This window comes from Pogona vitticeps, chromosome 7 (genome assembly GCF_051106095.1).
Source record: "Pogona vitticeps strain Pit_001003342236 chromosome 7, PviZW2.1, whole genome shotgun sequence".
In the NCBI taxonomy this organism is placed as follows: domain Eukaryota; kingdom Metazoa; phylum Chordata; class Lepidosauria; order Squamata; family Agamidae; genus Pogona; species Pogona vitticeps.
This window is the reverse complement of record NC_135789.1, coordinates 31,378,612-31,400,209: the sequence shown is the minus strand read 5'-3', so window position 1 is coordinate 31,400,209 and position 21,598 is coordinate 31,378,612. Positions and strand designations below refer to the sequence as shown.

General features: G+C 50.6%; 2 protein-coding genes and 6 non-coding genes across 16 annotated transcripts in view; 1 reads left to right on the top strand and 7 right to left on the bottom strand.

Annotated features, from left to right (window-relative positions):
* Positions 1 to 17,069, bottom strand: part of TEX14 (testis expressed 14, intercellular bridge forming factor) — a 47,979-nt gene extending 30,910 nt beyond the window's left edge. For 2 of the 9 annotated variants that reach the window (XR_013538088.1, XR_013538090.1), the window contains exons 1-2: positions 16,711 to 17,067; positions 15,476 to 15,609 (exon numbers count right to left, since the gene is read on the bottom strand). Coding sequence is in view for 6 of the 9 variants with exons in the window: in XM_078379312.1 (XP_078235438.1) it covers positions 15,476 to 15,609; positions 16,711 to 16,865 (289 nt within the window). In the remaining 3 variants the exon portion in view is untranslated. Of the gene's footprint in view, positions 1 to 15,475; positions 15,610 to 16,710 lie in introns of all 9 variants that reach the window. The other 7 variants (XM_078379312.1, XM_078379311.1, XM_078379308.1 and 4 more) reach the window with 5 other exon arrangements.
* On the bottom strand, positions 1,029 to 1,246 carry LOC144584102 (small nucleolar RNA U3). The gene has a single exon (XR_013538159.1). It is a non-coding gene; the product is annotated as a small nucleolar RNA U3 (small nucleolar RNA).
* On the bottom strand, positions 2,639 to 2,856 carry LOC144584103 (small nucleolar RNA U3). Its single transcript, XR_013538160.1, has one exon. It is a non-coding gene; the product is annotated as a small nucleolar RNA U3 (small nucleolar RNA).
* LOC140701805 (small nucleolar RNA U3) lies at positions 4,436 to 4,653 on the bottom strand. The gene has a single exon (XR_012080785.2). It is a non-coding gene; the product is annotated as a small nucleolar RNA U3 (small nucleolar RNA).
* LOC140701818 (small nucleolar RNA U3) lies at positions 10,634 to 10,851 on the bottom strand. Its single transcript, XR_012080797.2, has one exon. It is a non-coding gene; the product is annotated as a small nucleolar RNA U3 (small nucleolar RNA).
* On the bottom strand, positions 12,240 to 12,457 carry LOC140701804 (small nucleolar RNA U3). Its single transcript, XR_012080784.2, has one exon. It is a non-coding gene; the product is annotated as a small nucleolar RNA U3 (small nucleolar RNA).
* On the bottom strand, positions 14,037 to 14,254 carry LOC140701806 (small nucleolar RNA U3). Its single transcript, XR_012080786.2, has one exon. It is a non-coding gene; the product is annotated as a small nucleolar RNA U3 (small nucleolar RNA).
* A 493-nt stretch (positions 17,070 to 17,562) lies between the features above and the next one.
* The window catches only part of RAD51C (RAD51 paralog C), a 32,743-nt gene continuing 28,707 nt past the window's right edge, over positions 17,563 to 21,598 (top strand). Inside the window, exon 1 of the mRNA XM_020786959.3 lies at positions 17,563 to 17,866. Within this exon, the coding sequence (XP_020642618.3) occupies positions 17,746 to 17,866 (121 nt within the window). The 5' untranslated portion in view covers positions 17,563 to 17,745. The remainder of the gene's footprint in view (positions 17,867 to 21,598) is intronic.

Below are 21,598 nucleotides of genomic sequence, written 5' to 3'. Positions count from 1 at the left end.
GTGGCCCTGGGAGAGCTGCCTCTTCTCGGCCTGACCTACCTCTCACAGGTTTGTTCTGAGAATCAAAGGGGGAAGAGGAGAGCCACATACCCTGAGATCCTGGAAGGAACTAAGGAGTAAAAAGGTAACCCAAAACGTATCTGAAACCAAACCACTGCTTAACAGAAAAAACACTCTGCAATTCTTCCCCCATACAGTGACTCCTGAGTGTTGGGGAGAAGGAAAGACAAGTCATGACCCTTGTAGGTCACGAGGGAAATTGGACAACCATTTACTGTGCCCATTAAGAAAGAAGATCAAATAAAGGTTAGGGTTAAATACACCCTAGATGCCACTGAACATGAAATTAAGCGGCCACACACTTTAAATGGAAACCCATGAAACAATAGCAAAAAAGTAAAACTAAAACTATTAATTTATTTGCTTTATTTATTTAACTATTTATTTAATTGTTAGAGCAATCAAGCACTTTCTAGGTGGCGCAGAAACACACCCAGGACAATCTCAGGTCAGAGAAGAGCAAAATCCACAATGAAACATATAAAGAATCAACAGACAACACAACATAAAGGAACAAGTGGTGTGCTCTCCTCTGCAGAGATGGAGATGAAGATGATTAAATTAAAATCAAAAACGTCAGCATAACAACCTATCCACCTAAAACGAAAATAATATGGCAATGGCAGGAAAAGCACTCAAATGTTTTGCAAGATGATCTCTCCCTGTCCAGATCCGGTTTTAACATCACTGTGCAACTGGACCTAGAGAAGACTCCCGATCTATTTCAATTACTGTACAGTATCTTATTTTTCAACCATCATTAAAAGGATGGCACACAGATATTTGCACCCACCTACCAGGGGTGGCTTACCCCCCCCCAAAAAAACCCTGAACTTTTTCCTCCATTTTTAAACAACAGAAAAACCCACCAAGTTTTAAACAACAGAAGACGATAACTACCCAGACTGCCTTATGATTAAAATAACTATTTTTCAACTACTGTAAAAAAAAGGGGGGATGGCGAACGAACCACTCAGCCTGTGTTCTCTCCCTCCGGCCTCCTCGCGAGGAGGAGGCGGAACGGTCATCAAGGGCAGGCGACAGCCGCCGGGAAGCAGCATCGCCAGCCAGCTTCGCGCTCAGAAGAGAACACTTTGCCTCCTCCTCGTGGTTCGCTCGGCCGTTCACTTTCGGATGCACTTCTCTAGTAACGGACTATAGAAATGATCCCTGAAAGTATAGTCTTAACCGGACAAGCTTCCGCCTCGCGGGCCTGGGCCCCCAGCACGCCTCGGCAGCTCACGGTGACCGACCTCCTCCAGCCAGCCCACCGCTGCCTGGCTATGCTGGTTGTCTCTCCCCCCACCCCCGAAACAGCGTGTCAAGTGGTTCTGTCAAACGCCTCCCCAGCTCGGCATCTGGACCGGAATCCAGAGGCAAGCTGTGTGAAGGAGGTGGGATCAAGCTGGGATGATCTGCATGGCCCCTCCCGTAAAGCACCGCCCTCCCCTCGACACATCTGGAGGCGGAGCTGCTGCTGGGGAGGGGCTCTGCCTGCAGTAACAGCAGCTATAGAAATGATACCTCCGCCTCCCGGGTGTGGCAGCTCACAGCGACCGATTTCCTCCAGCCAGCTCATCGCTGCCTGCCTAGGCTCGCGTCTTTCCTGATGGTTTGTCAAAAGTAGCAGAAGACTAGCTGTCCGAGTCTACGATACTTACTATACTTACTACAGTAAAGTCCAGTACATGGCGCTAACAATACTATCGTATAGTTATGTTATGTATGACAGCATGATGACTCCCCAGGTTCTGTAGCAGGATACAACTAGAGAACCTGATGAGTCATCATATTGTCATCATTCCAGATAAAAAGTGCTGTTTTTCAACCATTGTAAGAAGGCTGTGTTGAGAAAAGCGTTCGGCTGGCAGCTCTCCCTCCAGCTATATACTATACTTACTACATACTGTATAGTTAAGTCGAATACACGGCGCTAACCGTGTGATAATATACTATACCAACGACGCTAAACTTCCTCTAGTAAAGAAATACATTAATAGGGAGACGAGAAAAACGGTGACCTCTCTTTCCAGCTATACCATTTCCTCAACCCGGCTCGTCGGAACTTGCGACGTGCCGGGTTGAGGAAACCAACCCGACAGGAGAGCGCAGACGCTGCCCGGGCCGGGCGAGCTGCGCCCGGAGATGACGTCATGCCCGGGCCCCGAAGCTGCTTCAGCCGGCGCTTCCGGGAAAGCCGCCAGGAGCTGTGACTTGCGAAGGAGGGAGGGAGAGACGCTACCCCCCCCCACCGGATGGCTCTCCTATGTGCCCCCCCACACACACGCGGGGGTCGTGGGGAACTGCTATCCGCAACCAACAACTCAGGCTTTCCTATTTCGAGTACATCGGACAGCAGGATTCTCTGGCAAAGGCAATCATGCTTGGAATTGGAAAAGTAGACCCAATTCGAGATGGGACTTCCTGCCTGAAGGAAGAAGCCACAACAGGTCCGGTAGAGATTTTGGAGGTCACTCATTCATAGAAAACAGAACCAACTTTAGCACTTTAATCATCAGAAAGCCTATAAAATGTCTCTTTTTCAACCATTTAAAAAAAAAGGGGGGGTGGCGAACGAACCACTCAGCCTGTGTTCTCTCCCTCCGGCCTCCTCGCGAGGAGGAGGCGGAACGGTCATCAAGGGCAGGCGACAGCCGCTGGGAAGCAGCATCGCCAGCCAGCTTCGCGCTCAGAAGAGAACACTTTGCCTCCTCCTCGTGGTTCGCTCGGCCGTTCACTTTCGGATGCACTTCTCTAGTAACGGACTATAGAAATGATCCCTGAAAGTATAGTCTTAACCGGACAAGCTTCCGCCTCGCGGGCCTGGGCCCCCAGCACGCCTCGGCAGCTCACGGTGACCGACCTCCTCCAGCCAGCCCACCGCTGCCTGGCTATGCTGGTTGTCTCTCCCCCCACCCCCGAAACAGCGTGTCAAGTGGTTCTGTCAAACGCCTCCCCAGCTCGGCATCTGGACCGGAATCCGGAGGCAAGCTGTGTGAAGGAGGTGGGATCAAGCTGGGATGATCTGCATGGCCCCTCCCGTAAAGCACCGCCCTCCCTCCCTCCCTCCCTCCGACACATCTGGAGGCGCAGCTGCTGCTGCTGCTGCTGGGGGGGGCTCCGCTTGCAAGTCACAGCAGCACCCTGGGAGAGTGAGAAAGAGCCAGAAGCTGTCTGAAATGCAGGGACGGAGTTTGGATGGCGCGCAGGGATTCTAATCCACAAATTCGAGCCTGACTCCAGGGTCGGAAAGGTGGAAGCAGCAGCAAACACAAAAACGATCCGTCTCTCCGAAACCAAGCGCGCTGCTGTTTGGTGTCTGGAGCTAATCTAGAAAAAATGATACCCAGCAGCAGGAAGAACGAGGCGACCACCAACGTCTCCTTCAGAGTCACGCTTTTGGACTACAGCTCCCAGAATTCTGCAGCCAAGATGGGCGCTGCTCCCTCCGTGCCTGAGGCGTGTTGGGAGTTGTGGTCACACACCTGACCGGCTCTCAGTCGAGGAGGGCTGTGTCTAAAAAGCTTCTCTTCGGAAACGACCTCGGGACCGCCCCCCCTCCGGGAGGAAGAAGGCGGAGGATCGCTGGGGCGCCGCCTGGCTCCCCCCCCCCCCGCGCCTCTCTGCTGCCTGGCGCCCCAGCGGATCCACACACACACCTCTCCTCCGGGACTCCACTGGGACTGGGGGACGGTGGGGGGGGCGGGGGCGGCCGATCTTCCTCCCAGCTCAGCTCCGGAGCCGTGGCTTGCTCGGGATAGGGGGCAGGCAGGCAGCGAGGGAGGGAGGGAGGGATGAGCCCCCCACCGACGACGGGGCCCTCCCGCTTCCTCCCCGGGGAGCTGCCCCCCCGCCTGGCATCAGCGCTCCCACGGGGCCATCCGTCCCCAGGAAAGCTTGCATGGCATTTCAGCGGGCGGGTGTGTGTGTGTCTTTAAGGTGCCTCCACCTCGCGCTCGGTCGCTCGCTCCTTTTCCGCTGTCGTCTTGTGTTTCTTGCTACTCTATAGTCCTGGCATAGATGAACACGGCCCTCGGGGGTGTTTCAGGGCTCGGGGAAGAGTCGGGCGCGGGGGGGGGGCGAGGTCTCGGCTCTCGCTTTGCAAGCCGGAGAGACGCCAGCGGACGGGGAAAGGAGCCGACAAATGAGAACGATTAGGAATACCTTCGTTTCACTCTAATCAAGTCTTTCAAACGCAAGAATGTGATCTCCCCCCCCCGTCCTTTGCACCCACCTACCGGGGGTGGCCTACCCCCCAAAAACCCCGAACGTTTTCCTCCAGGAAACTCACCATGTTTTAAAGACAACAGAAAACTTCCTTATTAAATTAACTATTTTTCAACTACTGTAAAAAAAGGGGGGAGGTGGCGAACGAACCACTCAGCCTGTGTTCTCTCCCTCCGGCCTCCTCGCGAGGAGGGGGCGGAACGGTCATCAAGGGCAGGCGACAGCCGCTGGGAAGCAGCATCGCCCGCCAGCTTCGCGCTCAGAAGAGAACACTTTGCCTCCTCCTCGTGGTTCGCTCAGCCGTTCACTTTCGGATGCACTTCTCTAGTAGCGGACTATAGAAATGATCCCTGAAAGTATAGTCTTAACCGGACAAGCTTCCGCCTCGCGGGCCTGGGCCCCCAGCACGCCTCGGCAGCTCACGGTGACCGACCTTCTCCAGCCAGCCCACCGCTGCCTGGCTATGCTGGTTGTCTCTCCCCCCCACCCCCGAAACAGCGTGTCAAGTGGTTCTGTCAAAGGCCCCCCAGCTCGGCATCTGGACCGGAATCCGGAGGCAAGCTGTGTGAAGGAGGTGGGATCAAGCTGGGATGATCTGCATGGCCCCTCCCGTAAAGCACCGCCCTCCCTCCCTCCCTCCGACACATCTGGAGGCGCAGCTGCTGCTGCTGCTGGGGGGGGCTCCGCTTGCAAGTCACAGCAGCGCCCTGCGAGAGTGAGAAAGAGCCAGAAGCTGTCTGAAATGCAGGGACGGAGTTTGGATGGCGCGCAGGGATTCAAATCCACAATTCTTTTACCACAAGAAACTGTCAGGGTGAAATGTTGTGTTCAGTTCTTTCTTACTTTCATTTAATGCACTTGAGCCACTCAACAGCAAGGAGGAGTTGCGCCCCTTCCCAGCCTGCAGTGGAGAAGTCCCCCGCCTCTAGTCTTGTCTGTCCGCTTGCCCTGTCAAAGGGTCTCTTCCCCCACCCCTTAATAGGAGTTACCCTGTTTTTTCTGCCAATCCAGTCCCCAAGTGGCACCACAGGAAGACCCAAAACCCTAAAGGAGAATGCAGGAGGGGAGCTGCATTTGCCACTGGCCCGCTTTTGACCGCCCCGCACTGGTTTTGCGGGAAAACAGTGCAGTGTGGTGGAGGGAGGATTATATTTCCAAATATAGTTAAACTCTCGGTTGACGGGTTCAGCCACCTTTCTGATGGCTTGTCAAAGTCGCAGAAGATGTAGCCGTCGGAGTCTGCGATACTTACCGTACTTACTACAGTAAAGTCGAGCACACGGTGCTAACTATGCGACAGTATACGGTACTTTCATATACTGTCCTGCGGGGGGGCCATAAAATAGCAGGAAGGGGAAGGGAGGGCAGGAGAGAGGGAAGAGCTCGAAAAGTCTCTTACTACTTTCCCTCTGTACTGTATTTGTATGTTTAGAAAGAAATCGAAAACAAGGCGAACGGAGATCTGGTAGAGAGAGGAAAAACGTCAGCCGCCTCAAAAAAGAACGGAGGCAATCGCCAGGACGGGTGGCCCGCGTTTATTGGGGGGGGGCGGTCCTGGAGAACGCCTGATAAAACAAGCGCAGATCAACCCGTTAGTGTGCATTCACAGAGACCACGAAGAAGTAAGAAGAGCGCCCTGGGAGAGTAAGAAAGAGTAAGAATTTGTCTGAAATGCAAGGGTGGGCCCGAGCTGCTTTTGAATTAGAACTGACAGAACCTAGTGAGTCATCTTTCCAGACAAAAAGCGCTCTTTTTCAACCATTGTAAAAAGAAAAAACTGGGTTGGAGAAAAGCACTCAGCCGGGAGCTCTCCCTCCTGTACCATATTTACTAAAGCAAAGTCGAGTACACGGCGCTAACCGTGCGATAGTATACTGTACCAACAATGCTAAACTTACTCTAGTGAGGAAATACATTAATAGGGAAACGAAAAAAACGGTGATCTCTCTTTACAGCTATACGATTTCCTCAACACGGCTCGTCGGAACTGTTAACGCCTGCGACAGGGAAGAGAAGCCTTGCACTCAAGCGCGCTCCCCGATCGACGGCAGAAAACATGACGCCCTCGGAGGTCCTCAGCGAGATCTTGGACCTGATCGACGGCCTCTCCAAGCTAGCAGCTGTCTTGCTCAGCGGCCACCGGGAGCCTCCCGCTTGGCGGGTCTTGGCTCTCAGCCTGCGTCTTTTCTACATCGGCTACAGACTCTGCCGGGGGCTGAACGGCAGGAATGACCCGCCGCCGCCTCCGGCCCCCGACCAGCTGTGCCGTATTTTGGCCCTGGTCTGCAATCTCTTCCGCTTCATGTGGGTCGTGGCGGAGGGCAGGGGCGACGTTTCTCCCCCGCCGCTCCTTCGCTGCCCACGGTTGCACCTGGCGCTTTGGCTGGTGTGGATCGGCCTGCGAATGGCCCACGTGGCGATGGCGAGAACGGCCGCCGCTCCTTCGGCCGGCCCGGCCCACGGAGGCCCCCTGGCTTTCTCGGTCATCTTCTTGGCCGAGCTCTGCCAGCGGGCCTTGGAAATAACGGGGGCCCCCGGTGGCTCTTTCGCCTGGGTGCCGCCGGTCCTCCAGGCGCTGCTGGATGTTGCCCTCCTGCCCGCCGTCGGTTACCGTAACGCCTTCGCCCAGCCCAGCGGACCCTTCAACGTTTAAGCGGATAAAGAAACCACGAAACGCGAAGGCGACCGGGAGGGAAGCCTCAGCGCAGAATCTGGAGCCGCTTAACCGCGCGAGTTACGAAGCAGCTGTCAGCGCGTGCTTGGCAATACGAGACGACTTCTTTGACCACGGAAAGCCGATTTCATGAAAGGCGTGCTTTGCAACCCTTCCGCTGCCGAAATAATCTTACATTTCCCTTTCGAACTGCTTGGCTCTTAGGATTTGGGCTTCAGCACAGCTCAGGGGAAAAGAGGACTTGAGTCAAGAGGCGATCAGTCGGTTCGACTCCCAAGACCTACTTATGGGATCTGATAACAGAAAACAGGAACTCGCATTCAGATTCTTTGATGTACACGTGTCAAGAGGGTGGGTTTCCTGTCACCTGCATATTATAGTTGCTTTGCAGACGAGACGACTTATTCTAACATGGAAAACAGATTTCACTTTAACACGTGTAACTTCAGGCAGAGGAGAGTGCCTTACAACCCTACGCTTCCTTTCTAAATAATTTTATTTAAAAACATATACAGGATTTGCAAAATATAAAAATTGGTGTTTGAAGTGCAAGAAAATAACAGGAAACCTATATCTGTTACCTCTGCTTCAATAATATCACCACCGAAAGTTGTGGGGGAGGGCTTCAAGGTACGGAAAGGTATGAGAATGTCTGTAAAAGGAAGGTTGGGCGAGCTGAAAAACATCTACAGGATGTGCACAATGGCAAATGTTCTCACCACAAGAAGAGATAATAGGAAATCTATATCTGTTACCTCTGCTTCAATAATATCACCACCGAAAGTTGTGGGGGAGGGCTTCAAGGTACGGAAAGGTATGAGAATGTCTGTAAAAGGAAGGTTGGGCGAGCTGAAAAACATCTACAGGATGTGCACAATGGCAAATGTTCTCACCACAAGAAGAGATAACAGGAAATCTATATCTGTTACCTCTGCTTCAATAATATCACCACCGAAAGTTGTGGGGGAGGGCTTGCAGGTATGGAAAGGTGTGAGAATGTCTGTAAAAGGAAGGTTGGGCGAGCTGAAAAACATCTACAGGATGTGCACAATGGCAAATGTTCTCACCACAAGAAGAGGTAACAGGAAATCTATATCTGTTACCTCTGCTTCAATAATATCACCACCGAAAGTTGTGGGGGAGGGCTTGCAGGTATGGAAAGGTGTGAGAATGTCTGTAAAAGGAAGGTTGGGCGAGCTGAAAAACATCTACAGGATGTGCACAATGGCAAATGTTCTCACCACAAGAAGAGGTAACAGGAAATCTATATCTGTTACCTCTGCTTCAATAATATCACCACCGAAAGTTGTGGGGGAGGGCTTGCAGGTATGGAAAGGTGTGAGAATGTCTGTAAAAGGAAGGTTGGGCGAGCTGAAAAACATCTACAGGATGTGCGCAATGGCAAATGTTCTCACCACAAGAAGAGATAACAGGAAATCTATATCTGTTACCTCTGCTTCAATAATATCACCACCGAAAGTTGTGGGGGAGGGCTTGCAGGTATGGAAAGGTGTGAGAATGTCTGTAAAAGGAAGGTTGGGCGAGCTGAAAAACATCTACAGGATGTGCACAATGGCAAATGTTCTCACCACAAGAAGAGATAACAGGAAATCTATATCTGTTACCTCTGCTTCAATAATATCACCACCGAAAGTTGTGGGGGAGGGCTTACAGGTACGGAAAGGTGTGAGAATGTCTGTAAAAGGAAGGTTGGGCGAGCTGAAAAACATCTACAGGATGTGCACAATGGCAAATGTTCTCACCACAAGAAGAGATAACAGGAAATCTATATCTGTTACCTCTGCTTCAATAATATCACCACCGAAAGTTGTGGGGGAGGGCTTACAGGAATGGAAAGGTGTGAGAATGTCTGTAAAAGGAAGGTTGGGCGAGCTGAAAAACATCTACAGGATGTGCACAATGGCAAATGTTCTCACCACAAGAAGAGATAACAGGAAATCTATATCTGTTACCTCTGCTTCAATAATATCACCACCGAAAGTTGTGGGGGAGGGCTTACAGGTACGGAAAGGTGTGAGAATGTCTGTAAAAGGAAGGTTGGGCGAGCTGAAAAACATCTACAGGATGTGCACAATGGCAAATGTTCTCACCACAAGAAGAGATAACAGGAAATCTATATCTGTTACCTCTGCTTCAATAATATCACCACCGAAAGTTGTGGGGGAGGGCTTACAGGTACAGAAAGGTGTGAGAATGTCTGTAAAAGGAAGGTTGGGTGAGCTGAAAAACATCTACAGGATGTGCACAATGGCAAATGTTCTCACCACAAGACGAGATAACAGGAAATCTATATCTGTTACCTCTGCTTCAATAATATCACCACTGAAAGTTGTGGGGGAGGGCTTACAGGTATGGAAAGGTGTGATAATGTCTGTAAAAGGAAGGTTGGGCGAGCTGAAAAACATCTACAGGATGTGCACAATGGCAAATGTTCCCACTGCAAGAAAAGATAACAGGAAACCTACATCTGTTACATCTGCTTCAGTCAACCCCACTAACCAGACCTTTTTATGAGATCTGATAACAGAAAACAGGAACTCGCCTTCAGATTCTTTGGTTTACACGTGCCAAGAGGGTGGGTTTCCTGCCAGCTCTTTATCATAGTTGCTTTGCAGACGAGAGGACTTATTCTAACATGGAAAACTGATTTCGCTTTAACATGTGTAACTTCAGGCGGAGGAGAGTGCCTTACAACCCTACGCTTCCTTTCTAAATAAAGAATTTTATTTCCTGCTTCCCTTTCGAACTGCTTGGCTGTTAGGATATATGAGCTTCAGAACAGCTCAGGGGAAAAGACGAGGTGAGTCAAGAGGCGATTTGACAGGTGGGGCGGGGTCCCGGGATGGAAAAGAAAAACAGTTGAGCGTCAGGATTCTTCTTCACACGGCAGCTCCGGAAACCGGCGCAGCCCAAGGATCGCGCGCTCTATCAGTAGAAAAGAAGCAGCCCCGAGAATCCCCGACCGAAGGGCCGAGGGGGAGCGCCAAACGGGCCGGCGGCCTCGCTTCGAATCCACGCGACAACCGGCTCGCTTTCCCGGCCGCGCGCTGGTCAAGCTTCTTTCGCGGGCGGGAAAGACTAACACGGAAGGGCAGGAAAGCGCGAGCTCCGCCCGCAGGTGACGTCATGCCCGGGCCCTGAAGCTGCCTCCGCTACCGCTTCCGGGAAGGCCGCCAGTCCGCTCCCGCAGAGGAAAGGCGAACTCCGGCCAAGCCGACTATCTTGCTCCCCGCTCAGCCCCCGAGCCCTGACTTGCGAAGGAGGGAGGGAGAGAGAGATGCTCTCCACCCACCGCCCGGCCCTCCTGCCTCCCCTCCCCCGCGAGGGTCGGGTGGTTGGGGAGAACTGCCATCCGCAACCAAACAACTGAGGCTCTCCTACTTCGGGCACATCAGACAGCAGGATTCTCTGACAAAGGCAATCATGCTTGGAAAAGTAGAAAGCAGACCCAATTCGAGATAAGACTGCCTGCAGCCTGAAGGAAGCCACAACGACGGGTCTCTATAAGAGCTGAGCAGGGCCGTTAGAGATTTTGGAGGTCACTCATTTTATATGGGCCAGAAGCAGCTTGAAGAGCAAGTCAAATGTAAGAAAGAGTAAAAAGCCTATTTTTCAACTACTGTAAAAAAACGGGGGGGGGATGGCGAACGAACCACTCAGCCTGTGTTCTCTCCCTCCGGCCTCCTCGCGAGGAGGAGGCGGAACGGTCATCAAGGGCAGGCGACAGCCGCCGGGAAGCAGCATCGCCAGCCAGCTTCGCGCTCAGAAGAGAACACTTTGCCTCCTCCTCGTGGTTCGCTCGGCCGTTCACTTTCGGATGCACTTCTCTAGTAACGGACTATAGAAATGATCCCTGAAAGTATAGTCTTAACCGGACAAGCTTCCGCCTCGCGGGCCTGGGCCCCCAGCACGCCTCGGCAGCTCACGGTGACCGACCTCCTCCAGCAAGCCCACCGCTGCCTGGCTATGTTGGTTGTCTCTCCCCCCACCCCCGAAACAGCGTGTCAAGTGGTTCTGTAAAACGCCTCCCCAGCTCGGCATCTGGACCGGAATCAGGAGGCAAGCTGCGTGAAGGAGGTGGGATCAAGCTGGGATGATCTGCATGGCCCCTCCCGTAAAGCACCGTCCTCCCCTCGACACATCTGGAGGCGGAGCTGCTGCTGGGGAGGGGCTCTGCCTGCAGTAACAGCAGCTATAGAAATGATACCTCCGCCTCCCGGGTGTGGCAGCTCACAGCGACCGATTTCCTCCAGCCAGCTCATCGCTGCCTGCCTAGGCTCGCGTCTTTCCTGATGGTTTTTCAAAAGTAGCAGAAGACTAGCCGTCCGAGTCTACGATACTTACTATACTTACTACAGTAAAGTCCAGTACATGGCGCTAACAATACTATCGTATAGTTATGTTATGTATGACAGCATGATGACTCCCCAGGTTCTGTAGCAGGATACAACTAGAGAACCTGATGAGTCATCATATTGTCATCATTCCAGATAAAAAGTGCTGTTTTTCAACCATTGTAAGAAGGCTGTGTTGAGAAAAGCGTTCGGCTGGCAGCTCTCCCTCCAGCTATATACTATACTTACTACATACTGTATAGTTAAGTCGAATACACGGCGCTAACCGTGTGATAATATACTATACCAACGACGCTAAACTTCCTCTAGTAAAGAAATACATTAATAGGGAGACGAGAAAAACGGTGACCTCTCTTTCCAGCTATACCATTTCCTCAACCCGGCTCGTCGGAACTTGCGACGTGCCGGGTTGAGGAAACCAACCCGACAGGAGAGCGCAGACGCTGCCCGGGCCGGGCGAGCTGCGCCCGGAGATGACGTCATGCCCGGGCCCCGAAGCTGCTTCAGCCGGCGCTTCCGGGAAAGCCGCCAGGAGCTGTGACTTGCGAAGGAGGGAGGGAGAGACGCTACCCCCCCCCACCGGATGGCTCTCCTACGTGCCACCCCCACACGCGGGGGTCGTGGGGAACTGCTATCCGCAACCAACAACTCAGGCTTTCCTATTTCGAGTACATCGGACAGCAGGATTCTCTGGCAAAGGCAATCATGCTTGGAATTGGAAAAGTAGACCCAATTCGAGATGGGACTTCCTGCCTGAAGGAAGAAGCCACAACAGGTCCGGTAGAGATTTTGGAGGTCACTCATTCATAGAAAACAGAACCAACTTGAGCACTTTAATCATCAGAAAGCCTATAAAATGTCTCTTTTTCAACCATTTAAAAAAAAGGGGGGGTGGCGAACGAACCACTCAGCCTGTGTTCTCTCCCTCCGGCCTCCTCGCGAGGAGGAGGCGGAACGGTCATCAAGGGCAGGCGACAGCCGCCGGGAAGCAGCATCGCCAGCCAGCTTCGCGCTCAGAAGAGAACACTTTGCCTCCTCCTCGTGGTTCGCTCGGCCGTTCACTTTCGGATGCACTTCTCTAGTAGCGGACTATAGAAATGATCCCTGAAAGTATAGTCTTAACCGGACAAGCTTCCGCCTCGCGGGCCTGGGCCCCCAGCACGCCTCGGCAGCTCACGGTGACCGACCTCCTCCAGCCAGCCCACCGCTGCCTGGCTATGCTGGTTGTCTCTCCCCCCACCCCCGAAACAGCGTGTCAAGTGGTTCTGTCAAACGCCTCCCCAGCTCGGCATCTGGACCGGAATCCGGAGGCAAGCTGTGTGAAGGAGGTGGGATCAAGCTGGGATGATCTGCATGGCCCCTCCCGTAAAGCACCGCCCTCCCTCCCTCCCTCCCTCCCTCCGACACATCTGGAGGCGCAGCTGCTGCTGCTGCTGGGGGGGGCTCCGCTTGCAAGTCACAGCAGCGCCCTGGGAGAGTGAGAAAGAGCCAGAAGCTGTCTGAAATGCAGGGACGGAGTTTGGATGGCGCGCAGGGATTCTAATCCACAAATTCGAGCCTGACTCCAGGGTCGGAAAGGTGGAAGCAGCAGCAAACACAAAAACGATCCGTCTCTCCGAAACCAAGCGCGCTGCTGTTTGGTGTCTGGAGCTAATCTAGAAAAAATGATACCCAGCAGCAGGAAGAACGAGGCGACCACCAACGTCTCCTTCAGAGTCACGCTTTTGGACTACAGCTCCCAGAATTCTGCAGCCAAGATGGGCGCTGCTCCCTCCGTGCCTGAGGCGTGTTGGGAGTTGTGGTCACACACCTGACCGGCTCTCAGTCGAGGAGGGCTGTGTCTAAAAAGCTTCTCTTCGGAAACGACCTCGGGACCGCCCCCCCTCCGGGAGGAAGAAGGCGGAGGATCGCTGGGGCGCCGCCTGGCTCCCCCCCCCCCCCCGCGCCTCTCTGCTGCCTGGCGCCCCAGCGGATCCACACACACACCTCTCCTCCGGGACTCCACTGGGACTGGGGGACGGTGGGGGGGGGCGGGGGCGGCCGATCTTCCTCCCAGCTCAGCTCCGGAGCCGTGGCTTGCTCGGGATAGGGGGCAGGCAGGCAGCGAGGGAGGGAGGGAGGGATGAGCCCCCCACCGACGACGGGGCCCTCCCGCTTCCTCCCCGGGGAGCTGCCCCCCCGCCTGGCATCAGCGCTCCCACGGGGCCATCCGTCCCCAGGAAAGCTTGCATGGCATTTCAGCGGGCGGGTGTGTGTGTGTCTTTAAGGTGCCTCCACCTCGCGCTCGGTCGCTCGCTCCTTTTCCGCTGTCGTCTTGTGTTTCTTGCTACTCTATAGTCCTGGCATAGATGAACACGGCCCTCGGGGGTGTTTCAGGGCTCGGGGAAGAGTCGGGCGCGGGGGGGGGGCGAGGTCTCGGCTCTCGCTTTGCAAGCCGGAGAGACGCCAGCGGACGGGGAAAGGAGCCGACAAATGAGAACAATTAGGAATACCTTCGTTTCACTCTAATCATGTCTTTCAAACGCAAGAATGTGATCTCCCCCCCGTCCTTTGCACCCACCTACCGGGGGTGGCCTACCCCCCAAAAACCCCGAACGTTTTCCTCCAGGAAACCCACCATGTTTTAAAGACAACAGAAAACTTCCTTATTAAATTAACTATTTTTCAACTACTGTAAAAAAAAGGGGGGTGGCGAACGAACCACTCAGCCTGTGTTCTCTCCCTCCGGCCTCCTCGCGAGGAGGAGGCGGAACGGTCATCAAGGGCAGGCGACAGCCGCTGGGAAGCAGCATCGCCCGCCAGCTTCGCGCTCAGAAGAGAACACTTTGCCTCCTCCTCGTGGTTCGCTCGGCCGTTCACTTTCGGATGCACTTCTCTAGTAGCGGACTATAGAAATGATCCCTGAAAGTATAGTCTTAACGAGAGATAGTCCGCGCAGAGAACCAAACCGGCGCCCGCGCCTTTCCACCTGAGAGCGACGGCCGGGTCCTGGCAAAGACCTCCTCCGCCCCGCCCGCCGCCCCGCCACCGTCCCCCGGCTTGGATCGCTCAGCACACTATGCCTCCTCTTTCGAGCCGCTTCCCTCCCGGCCGCGATGCCCCCCAGGTGAAATTAATAAACTTGTAATTTGCTCCCAAGCAAATCCCTTTGAAGCTACGCGCGGGACCCGCCTCTCCATCTGCATAGACCCGCCCCCTCCGTGACGTCAGCAGCGCTTGCCTGCATACATTTCTTGTACTGTATTCACACTTTCGAGACTTATTCTACTTAGCGATTTATGAGTTGGCGTCAGTTATTATAATAACTGCCCCGCATATAATTATAATTGTGCATATAATATATTAACTTGATCCACTGACATCGCACAGGCAGAGAAGACGAATCCGCACTGTCCAGTTTTTGACAAAAGTGCTACTAGACACCGAACTGAATTCCCATTTTAACTGGGTGCTTCTTTCTGATTTTGCAAACAGGGTGCACCAGAGAAAGCGCTGCTGCACTCCCAAGGAAGGATGCGATTTGAAGCCCTCTTATTTGAGAAGATGATCCAATCATCTTCACAGCCTCTACTTCCAACTCAGCATGTCCAGCTCCTTTACCAAGAAGGAAAAAACAAACAAACCAGCACACAAATCCTAACCCAATGAAATGAACCGCAGTGCATGGGATAAGATTTACTCCCATGTCAACCTGGCACTAGCGTGATTTAATCCACAACAAACAACCTATTGCAACTTCAGTGTCTGGATATACAACAGAAATGCAAACACTATACCCTCCTGTTTTGGCATCTTTGATCTTTTGAGGCACACTGCTCTTGTACATGGAAGCTCTCCTACAGCCAATATATCTAGCAATACCTCCACCCTCTTTTGCACCTCTCAAATGCCCAAACCAAGTTTTCATAAAACGGATGAGACAACACAGCAAGGCACATATTTGTTTTCTTGGCACTTGCAAAATTTGCAATTCAGGTGAAACCAAGAGACAAAGGATCACCAACTCTCTGCACCAAAGCAATCTTTTTAGGGTGCCAATTACACTTTGCAATGATCAAAACACATTTCTAATGCAATCCCTTGCAATCAAAGATGCAAAAATATTAATATTCACCTTCCTTCCAAGGCCACCCCTTACCCTTTTTCAGCAGCTTCTTCACTTTCACGTAATTCCCTTGCCTCACATATTCGTGTAACCGAGCTTCCAGGGAGTCATTTTTCACCTTGCCAAGCTCCACTGGGCAGGGAACGGGGACCCTATGGGCCATTCTCCTTAGGGGACGAGAAAGATGAGGAAAATAAGATGTTAGAATTGTGTGATATTTCCTCTTTTTCATTCCCTCCCTCCCTCCCTCCCATATAGCACATGGATCTACTTCTAATTGTAAAATTCAACCACCTTGGGTTCTGTACAGGAGAAAGGGGGGTAAATACATACATATATACATATATATACAGTACATATGCACTATACACACACGCATATACATATACACGCATATACATATACAGCCCCTAAAAGTCCAATTTTTAAATCCAAGGAAGTAAATTAAAACAAGCTTTCCTGCTTTTCTATTTAATGTGGATAAAGCCTGCCTTATACCCACCTTCTTGGGAAGGGATAAAACCGCATTAAATATTGTCTTGACTGATATGAGAAGCTGCCTTGGTCATAAGGAGAAAGGCAGGGTAAAAGTATTTTAAATAAATAAAAAATACTAATAAAGCAGGAAAATGGGGCAAATATTTTGAAGACAGCCAGGTTTATACTCCCACACTCTTTTACATTTATTTCCAAGCCAATTTAATGAACAAATTGATTAATCAAACTGTAGATGCCATTTTTAATATCTCACTATATCCATATTTTTCGGTTGTTTGAAATGACAGGGCCAAGTCCTTAAGAGCTGAATATTGACTGATGGCTTCTTTTTTGTAAAGCATTTCATATGTTTGGCAAGGGTCTGAACATTAAAGAAGCTGAATAATAAAACAATCTGAATAATAAAGACTCAATAAAAGACCTATACAGTACTCATAAATGGTATTATTCTAGGCCTAAGATATAAATATATATATTTAATTCCCTATAGATAAAGGGGATTAAAAAGCTCGACCTTCGTGGATTTAAATCCTTCCTATAATGGCTCCATGGGTTCAATTTCTTTAAAAAAATATTTCATCACCCCTCTCATCTATTAATTTATCCTCTTATTTTCACCTTTTCTTACCCTTTCCCCTTTCCTCTCACGCCTAAATCCCACTGCCTTTTTTCTCCCTCCAAGCCCTCCCCTCCATCCCTTCCTTAAACTCCAGAGACCCCCCAAAAAAGTACCCTTCACCCCAAACCAGACCCCTGACCCCCACACACACCCGCTTTGCCCCCAGGCCTTGGGACCGACCTGGAGGCCCCCCTTTTCTTTCCGCACCGCCGAGGAAGTTCGTCCGTTAACGGCCAGAACCGTTCCTTTCCCCGGGAGGGACGGGGGGGGGGAAGGGAGGGAGTTTGCTCGCGCGCCTGCAGGCATACACACGTGCAGGTGATTTGCACGCCTCTGTTTGCCTGGGGGGGGCTGCAAAGAAAGGGGTGTCACCTCCGTGTCTTAGTGGGGTTTTGCTCTCTGAATCTATCCACGATCTCTTAGGACCATATTTTAAATACAGTATTTACGAATATTTCAAATGAAATCCCTAAAGGAAAAGATTGCGGTCTGGCCTTGTTTAGGGGCCAACGTGGGGGAAATTCGCTTTTTGTACCATAATATAGAGGAGGGGAGCGCAGCCTCGTCGATGTTTTTTTTTTTTTAAAGGGGCCAAAACGGGCCCGTGAGGGGGACTCCAACTCCCATCACCCCTCCTCAAGAGGCAAGGTGCATGGGCGTTGTAGTCCAACACACCCTTCAGTTCTCCACCCCTCTCCTGAGGCGAGGAGGGTCGCCGCCTGAGGCAAAAAAAGAGGTGCCAATAAAGCATGAGGGGGAGAAGAGGGACCAAATACACACAAACACACACACAAGTCCTTTTAATGTCTTTCCACACACAGCGGATTTCTACCCCCCCCCCCGCCGCCTTGTTTTCCAGGACCGTGACCTTTTCTGAGGTAATTCTCCTCAGAGAAAGTGTGGCTGTCCGTGAGTCTCTTCTTCCCAGCTCAAAGGGGCATTTTCTTTTTTTGAGGGGAGGGGGGAAAGAAATCTGTAAGCTTTATTAGTTTGGGGGGGGTTGCGGAGTGGTCTCCTCAGGAGGAAGCCTCCCCACCTGCCTTTCTGTGGGGCGGCCTCTGAGGTAAAAGCGTGGGAGGAAAGGCCTGCCGAGCCGCCGAAAGGGGGAGCCGCACCGGGGCGGGAAAAAGAGGAGGAGGAGGAGGAGGAGGAGGAGGGCCGCCTTCCTCCTCCCTCCCCTTCCCTCATGGAGGCGAGGGCGCTGGGCAGCCTCCCTCTGGCCCCGGGGCTACGGGCCAAGCTGACGGCCGCCGGTTTCGAGACGGCCCCCGAGGTGGCCGAGGTGGGCCCCTGCCGCCTCAGCCAAGGTAGCCGCCCGAGGCGCCCCCTCCCCGGCGGGAAGGCGGTGGGAGGGGCGGCAGCGAGAGGAAAGGGTTTTCCCGCCAAAAACCCAAACAAGGATGGGGGGGGGAAGGGTTGATGATGATGGTTTGAAAGCGGAAGATGTAGTCTTGGGCTGGGATGATGATGATTTGGAAATGCAAGACACCGTCATTGGTTTACTCGTACAGTATTTGAAAATGCAAGGCAGTCTTTGACTGGCTTTATTATTATTATTTTATTATTATCATTTGAAAACGCAAGAGACAGTCTTCGACTGGCATTATTATTATTGAAAATGCACGACAGTCGTTTTATTATTTGAAAAAGTAAGGCAGTTTTGGACTAGTTAATTATTATTTAAAATAGGGAAAACACAGTCTTTGGCTGTTGCTATTGTTTGAAAAGGCAAGACAACATCATTGGTTTCTTAGTATCATTTGAAAAAGCAAGACAGTATTTGGCTGGTTTATTGTTATTTGAAAATGCAAGGCACGGTCTTTGGTTTATTAGTGTTATTACCTCCAGGTCGGTCAAGATGGCAGCGCAAGCACTTGCAGCGGCTAGGCATTCCAGAGATCGGCCCTTATTACGGACTCTACATGCTCAGGCACAAGTAATTTACAGTCGACAAGAATTATTATCTATTGGCAGAGAAGGTTACAACTTTGAATCGACGGTCTCAACTTACAACATCCCAGCTGAGCTTTTAAGACAGCCTGCATATCCGGGGGTTACTCCCCCTGCTCTCCCTGTCAGGAAGAAAAGAGCACGGAGAAAACACAAGCAGAAAAGAGGTTGCAGGGCCGGTCTACGAGTGAGGTTAGGCAAAAATCCTCACAAGCCTGCATTGCCAAGTCTTTTTGTCTCAAATGTTAGATCTCTACCCAACAAGATTGAGGAGCTGGAACTTACTATCTCCCTACAGAAAAATATTCGAGACTGTTGCGTTATGATCTTTACAGAGACATGGCTTGACTCTTCCATCCCAGGGGAGGTAATTGAACTACAAGGACGCAGAGTACATCGAGCAGACAGATCTGTTGAATCTGGGAAGAGCAGAGGTGGAGGGGTTTGTGTTTACACAAACGATAATTGGAGCACAGATGTTAAAATACTGGACATTCACTGTTCTCCTGATTTGGAGTATTTGGCAGTGAAATGCCGCCCCTTTTACCTGCCTCGTGAGTTTAATGTTATTATAATAACAGCAGTATATATACCTCCTGATGCTAACACAACCACAGCTTTGAGTTGTTTGTTAACTGCTATCAGCAAACAGCAGCAGGCCTACCCAGATGGAGTGCTGGTGGTAGCAGGTGATTTCAATCAAGCCAATTTAAAGACCGTCCTCCCTAACTTTTATCAGTATGTGGACTGTCCCACTAGAGGGGAAAATACCTTGGATCAGGTATATAGTAACATCATACATGGATATAAGACGAAGCCATTGCCTAGCTTGGGACAGTCAGATCATATATCTCTTTTTTTGATTCCATCATATAGACCTCTTGTTAAAAGAATCAGACCATCAATTAGAGAAATACAAGTGTGGCCAGTGGATGCATCTGAGCAACTTCAAGATTGCTTTAGGACAGTGGTGTCGAACTGTGGCCCTCCAGATGTTCTTGGCCTTCAACTCCCAGAAATCCTGGCCAGCAGAGGTGGTGGTGAAGGCTTCTGGGAGTTGAAGTCCAAGAACATCTGGAGGGCCACAGTTCGACACCACTGCTTTAGGAGCACTGATTGGGCACTGTTTGAGGAGGACAATGTTGATACTTATGCCTCAACAGTACTGTTTTATATCAAAAGCTGCATCAATGTTGTTACTACTACCAGACAAGTACGAGTGTTTTCTAATAACAAGCCTTGGCTAAATAGAGAAGTGCGCCTTTTATTAAAAGCCAGAAATGCTGCTTTTCATTCTGGTGATGAACTACAGTACAGAGAGGCTAGAGCTAAACTGAGAAGGGGCATTAAGGATGCCAAAGCTATGTACAGCCAGAGAATTGAACAACACCTTGAAAGTTCTGACACTCGCCGAGTGTGGCACGGCCTAAGACAAATCACTGGTCAGAGTAACAAAAACAGTCTGTGTAGCAGCAGTGATTTTTTGGCTGAGCAGTTAAATCAATTTTTCAGCCGTTTTGAGGTGGAAACAGGAACAACCATTATTCCAGCACCTACTGTCTATAATACATCACTAGAATCTACCATCAACAGACAACCACTAGTACTGCAGATTTCAGATGTGAGACGCGCTTTCCAGAATATTAATGTTCGAAAGGCAGCTGGACCAGATGGAATCATGGGACGAGTTATTAGGGGCTGTGCTGCAGAATTAGCTGGAGTTTTTACGGATATTTTCAATCTATCCTTGTTGCAGTGTTCAGTCCCTACTTGCCTGAAGACATCTATTATAGTGCCAGTCCCCAAGCAGTCAGCTGTGGTATCTCTCAATGATTACAGACCAGTAGCTTTAACATCTGTTGTTATGAAATGTTTTGAGAGATTGGTGCTGGATTACATTAAGGCTAGTCTTCCACCTTCTTTGGACCCATGGCAATTTGCATACAGGAAAAATAGATCTACTGATGATGCTGTGTCCATTGTACTCCATACTGTATTGAGCCACTTAGAACATCAGGGAACTTATGCGAGGCTGTTGTTTGTGGATTATAGCTCTGCTTTTAATACCATTCTACCAAATAGGTTGTTTTTTAAAATGATCAACCTGGGATTACCTCAGGAGATCTGCATGTGGATAAAGGATTTTCTGACAGATAGGCCACAGTCAGTAAGGATGGGATCTCACCATTCTTCTACCCTGGTACTAAGTACAGGAGCTCCCCAGGGCTGCGTGCTAAGTCCCTTCCTCTATTCCCTGTACACACATGATTGCACCCCACTGTATAACACCAATGCAATTATTAAATTTGCGGATGATACGACAGTGGTGGGGCTCATAAATAAGAACAATGAGTCTGCTTATAGAAAGGAAGTACAAAGGTTGATACTTTGGTGTAAAGAAAATCATCTCACACTTAACATCAAAAAAACTAAAGAACTCATAATTGATTTTAGGAGGAAAAGATATGTACATTTACCACTGTACATAAACGGTGAGGAAGTGGAGAGAGTTGGTAGTTTTAAATTTCTGGGTACTTACATCTCAGAGGACCTCTCATGGACTATAAATGCCAACATGCTAATGAAGAAGGCACAGAAGAGGCTGTATTTCCTGAGAATGCTCGGCAAGTTAAATTTATCTCAGCATTTGCTTCTGTCATACTATCGTAGCACCATTGAGAGTGTCCTAACCTATGGCATTCTGGCATGGTTTGGGAGTAGCTCTGTAGCGGACAAAAAAGCTCTACAGAGAACCATTAAAATTGCCCAGAATATCATCGGGCTCCAGCTACCAACCCTGGATGACATCTTCACATCCCGCTGTCTAAGGAAATCACATAGCATCCTGAGAGACTCTTCCCATCCTGCTTATAACTTTTTTGAACTGTTACCATCTGGCAGAAGATATAGAACAATTAAGACTCGGACCACACGTTTTCTCAATAGTTTTTATCCCAGAGCTATAATTGCAATTAATAATGAGCTTAAAGACCACCAGTAGTGAATAATTAGTTGGACTGTGTAACTTGGCCTGCGGTATAGATGTTTGTATTTTTAGTGGGGAACTTTTAGTGGGTGTTTGGGAATTT